This window comes from Camarhynchus parvulus, chromosome 8 (genome assembly GCF_901933205.1).
Source record: "Camarhynchus parvulus chromosome 8, STF_HiC, whole genome shotgun sequence".
In the NCBI taxonomy this organism is placed as follows: domain Eukaryota; kingdom Metazoa; phylum Chordata; class Aves; order Passeriformes; family Thraupidae; genus Camarhynchus; species Camarhynchus parvulus.
Window position 1 is genome coordinate 27,641,632 of NC_044578.1, and position 4,576 is coordinate 27,646,207.

General features: G+C 60.8%; 1 protein-coding gene across 1 annotated transcript; it reads left to right on the plus strand.

Annotated features, from left to right (window-relative positions):
• Window positions 1-2,123: 2,123 nt before the first annotated feature.
• IER5 (immediate early response 5) lies at window positions 2,124-3,170 on the plus strand. The gene is given in 2 exon segments (XM_030953508.1): window positions 2,124-2,528; window positions 2,530-3,170. Coding segments are annotated over 2 exon segments (702 nt in total). The 5' UTR covers window positions 2,124-2,240; the 3' UTR covers window positions 2,944-3,170.
• The last annotated feature ends 1,406 nt before the right edge of the window (window positions 3,171-4,576 follow it).

The window sequence follows — 4,576 nt, forward strand, 5'->3', positions numbered from 1 at the left end:
GCTGCCCCACGTTCTGCTCCTCCCTGCTGGTGCTCTGTGTGAGCTCTGACAGGGATGAGGGCTCGCTCAGTCCCCGTCCCCATCCCCATCCTGCTGATCCCAGAGCGGGCAGAGGCTCCTGGGCCGCCTGTTCCCAGGCAGGGTAGCAGCCAAAAGGCAGGGACCGGGGAGAAGAGGTGCCTCATGCCATCAGGGTGAGCTGGTGAGCAGCAGAACAGGTCAGATGGGATCCAGGCATCTTCACCCCACAGAGCTCCCACGCTCTGCCTCCTCCTCCTCCTCCTGCCCTGGGCTTTTCCCAGCTCTGGGCTGACTCTGCACTGCTGCTTTTTGTCCCTGAGCTGGGATATGCCCGGCTGAGGTGTATAAATCTGACTTTGTGACCCTCAGCTGAGGATGCAAGTGCCAAAATCTGGCAAACAGCAGTCGCTGTGCCACCAAGGGGACACTGCTGGTGGGCAGATGTGGGTGAGGAGCCGTGGCTGCAGTCCCAGGCGTGCCAGCTCAGACCTGCCCCGGCTGGTTGGGCTGACCCCAGGGCTCAGGACAGGGTGTTGCTGGCCCCAGGTGCGGGGAGCAGGTTTGGCAGGTTGGGAGAGCCTCGGTTCCCACCGGAGCCCGCGTCCCTCTGTCCTCCCACGCCGGGCGTGGAGGGGACAGCCCTGCTGCCTGTGACCAGGACAGGCTCTCCCTGCTCTGCGCTGAGCTGGGACCTTCTGCCTGCGGGACTTTTTGGCTGGGCCTGGCTGTTTTGGCCCTGTGGCTGAGAGTGCTCTGGTCTGGTCATTTCAGATGGTGGTGGAGGAGGGCTGGGCATTTTGAGATGTCAACAGCCAGGCTGACATGCTGCTCTGTCTGACACCCAGAGAGTGGCATTTGAGGTTTTGCATCTGTGTTTGACCAGGAGGAAAGCATACATTTGTCCTGAGCGTGGGTTTGTTGCTTTTTGTTTTTTTTTTTTTTTTTTTGTAGAAGCCTCTTGCTATGTCAACCATGCCTCATCTTCACCTTTTTTTTTGTTACCTCTGTAACCAACCACCCTTTTGTCCCTCCAGAAAGCCAGGACATGGTGACAGGTCCTGCCAACAAAACATCATGACAGCCGGTGGCTTTCCTTTGGGGGAGCCTGTGGATTCATCCCTTGGGAAAAAAGGGATGGGAGCAAGTTATGTGTCAGCTGGGAGTGGAAACCGATACTCTGGGGCAGTACGGTGAACTTCCTTAATTTTAGGCCCTTTCACTTCTTTTCTGCTTGCAGATGGTGGTTAGTCCTGGGTGGAAGGAGGAGGGTCTGCACGCCAAGCTCTGAAACACCTTCCAGCCTTCCTTGGAGGCTTTCCTGGTGCCTGGAGCTGTGTCTGGGGCTGACAGTGTCATCCCCTGTGTCCCCAGCCACCCTGCTGATCCTGCCACCAGCTTTCACAGCTACAGCCCGGTGATGTTCCAGCTCCCAGCCAAGGTGCTCCAGTTTGCCGTGGTCCCCATCACGCTTGGAGATGCCCTGTTTGTCCTCCCCGTATCCCTTCCCAACCCTGTTGTGCATCTTCTCTCTGCCCTGGGCATTCTGTGAGCTTCACTGCCAGACCCCTGGAGCAGAATTCCACCTGGCAGCTGGGCAAGCAGGGCTTTCTGCTCCACATCAGGGCAGATTTTCCCTGAAGTCCGCACTTCGCCCTCCAGCCATCACTACCACCACCAGCTCCTTCTCCAGCATGATAAGATCCCAGGCAAGGGGCTGAAATTGCGGGAAACATTCCTAACCTGACCAAACGGAGGCTGCGCTGGGTTTGATGTGTTTTGTTCGGTTTGTTGTTTGTTTTTCTTTACCCTAAGGAACGTTTCCATCGCTTTCCAAGGCCAGAATTCTCCCCCGTTCCCGCGTGGGGTGCAGCGAGCCGGGGGTGCCGCGGTGGGCCCCACCCCTCGCGGCGCGCCGCCGTTGCCGCTTTAAGAGCCCTCTCCGCGGGGCGAGCTTTCGAACGCGCTGCCCTGCGCCGCCATTGGCCGGCGCGCGCGCGCGGGGGCCAGCCGGCGGTTGGAGCGGCCGGCGGCGCGCCCTGATTGGCCGAGCCGGGGGCGGTATAAAATGCGGGCGGGCGCGTGGGCTCGCTCAGTCTGCGGCGCGAAGGGGCGGCGTGCGGAGCTGGGGTGAGGAGCGGATCCCCGCTCGGCCGGGCGTTTTAATTTTTTTTTTTTTTCTCCAATTCTTTACTCCCCCTCTTCGCCCACCTGCTTTCCCCATGGAGTTCAAGCTGGAGGCGCATCGCATCGTCAGCATCTCGCTGGGCAAGATCTACAGCGCGCGGGGCCAGCGCGGCGGCCTGAAGCTGCACAAGAACCTCCTGGTGTCGCTGGTGCTGCGCAGCGCCCGCCAGGTCTACCTGAGCGAGCCGGGCTGCCCGCCCGAGCCGCCCCCCGCCGCCGCCGGCCACCCCGAAGAGGAGCCGCCGTCCCGCACCGCCGCCTGGGCGGCCGAGGAGCCGCCGCCGCCGCCCCCGCAGGACGAGACGGGGAGGGACTGCCAGGGCCCCCCGGCCGCGGCGCTGTTGCTGCGGCGAGAACCGCGGGGGCTGCGCCGGGGCCCCCCCGCCGCCGCACTGCCCCCGCAAGCGGAGCGCCGGCGAGCGCGGCCAGGCGGGCTCCCCGGTGAAGAAGCCCCGCCGCGAGGAAGAGGAGCCGCCGCCACCGCCGCCCTCGCCGCCGGGCGAGCAGGAGGACATGGAGACGGGCAACGTGGCCAGCCTCATCAGCATCTTCGGCTCCAGCTTCTCGGGACTGCTCAGCAAGGAGCCCAAGGGCCGGCGGCGACCGCCTCTGGACGGCGGCGAGGCGGCGGCGGGCACGGCGCCCGCCGAGGCGGCAGCCGAGCCGGGACAGATCTGCTGCGACGAGCCGGTGCTGCGGACCCTCAACCCCTGGAGCACGGCCATCGTGGCCTTCTGATGGCCCGGCCGCAGAGACTGGCTCCCCGCCGCGGGCCGGGGGGCCCGGAGGTGACACCCACCGAGCGCCGCGGGGCCCCGGCGCCGGCCAGACCCGGCGCCCTTGGCCGCCGCACCGGAGGAACCGCGGGGCGGCAGCGGCGGCGGCGCTTGCCCGTTCCCCGCCGGGTCCCGGCTGCTGGCACCCGCCCTGGCAGCGCCCCCGGCCCTGCCCTCCCGGAATTCCCCTTCCCGGCAGAGCCGCCGCCCTCTCCGGCGCCCGGGGGAGGCTCCTCGGCCGCCGCCGACCCCGGGGGCGCCCCCGGCGGGTGATATTTTAAGCTTGGAAAGTATTAAGTTTATTAAATAAAGTGTCTATTTTGGAAAGGTTTAGGTCAGAACTATTACATGGTGCTTTTTAAAAGTGTTTTATTGAGAGGAACGAAGTTTACAGACGCTCTGATGGAAAGTCCTTGAGCCTGTTTGTTAGGCTTGGTAACTCCCGGTCTTTGTTGTATAAAGGCTTGGGGCTCCCGTAGGGAATTTTGTACAGTGTTCTCCTTAAGTGATGTATCATGTTTTGTATAAAATGTAATTTCTACGTGTACAACACGTATTAAATATTTTCAACTGTATGAGCCTAGTTCCTGTTTGTGCCCCAGTGGCTCGAGGGGGAGGAGGGCAGGCAGCAGCCGGGGTGTGGTTCTGCATGTCTGTGGCTGGATCCACCCTGCCTCGCCAGAGGCTTGGGGTGGCTTGGAGTCCGGCTCTTCTGGGAGCTGGGGAAGAAAGGGAACTTATGTCAGGGTGCCTGGAGTCCTTCCCGAGATCTTCCAGGAGCTCCCACTGCTCTTCTGGCTACAGCCTCTTCCCGGGGCCGGGGCTGCCGTGGCATTTGAGGTCTTGCTCTGAAAGTACCTAATGTGCAGAGTCACTGTCTGTGGGTGGAAAGCGGTTGCTAAATCCCAGAGGAGCAGCTGGGTGCAGTCTGACCAGCCCGTGGCACAGCTGGGCCGGGCACTGGCCTCCAGCGTTGCCTGCTCACAGATCCGGATTGGGGCTGTGTGAGTGGATTTCACCCAGCAGAACACAGCTACTGCTCTGCAAGAAGTGTTTCTGTGCCTCTTCTTTGCTGTTACTTGCAGAATAATTCAAACGATAAATATCAGGAGGTGGCTGTTTTTTTTTTTTCCCTTTCTTTCATTATCAGTAAAACTATAACTGGGTTAAAGTTCCTGCTGTTAGGGGTGGGGAGAAAAGTTTGGCCTCGGCTTCACAGAGAGTGGAGCGCCCCAAGGCGTTGTAATTAGACTGAATTGTGGGGGAATTTCTTTTTTTCCTTGCTTCTTGCTGGAAGATTCACTAGAGGCTTCTCTACTCCTAATTAATGAACTTTTCAACTGGGGATTGCGTCTCTGGCAAGTCGAAGATGTTTGTGTGCTGTGAAATGCAGCCTGGGATATCTGGCTGAACCTTGGGAGCATGAGAAGTGACCAAGGTGGGGTTTTTAACACCTTGGACCTGTGAGAAACAGGAGGTGTTGGGCTGGGTCATCCCCAAGCAGAGGGATGGGAGAGATGAGGAGAAACCGCCTGGTCTGGGGAGGCTTTGAGGCAGCTCTGCTACTCGGTGTACAATGTAATAGCTCCTTATTC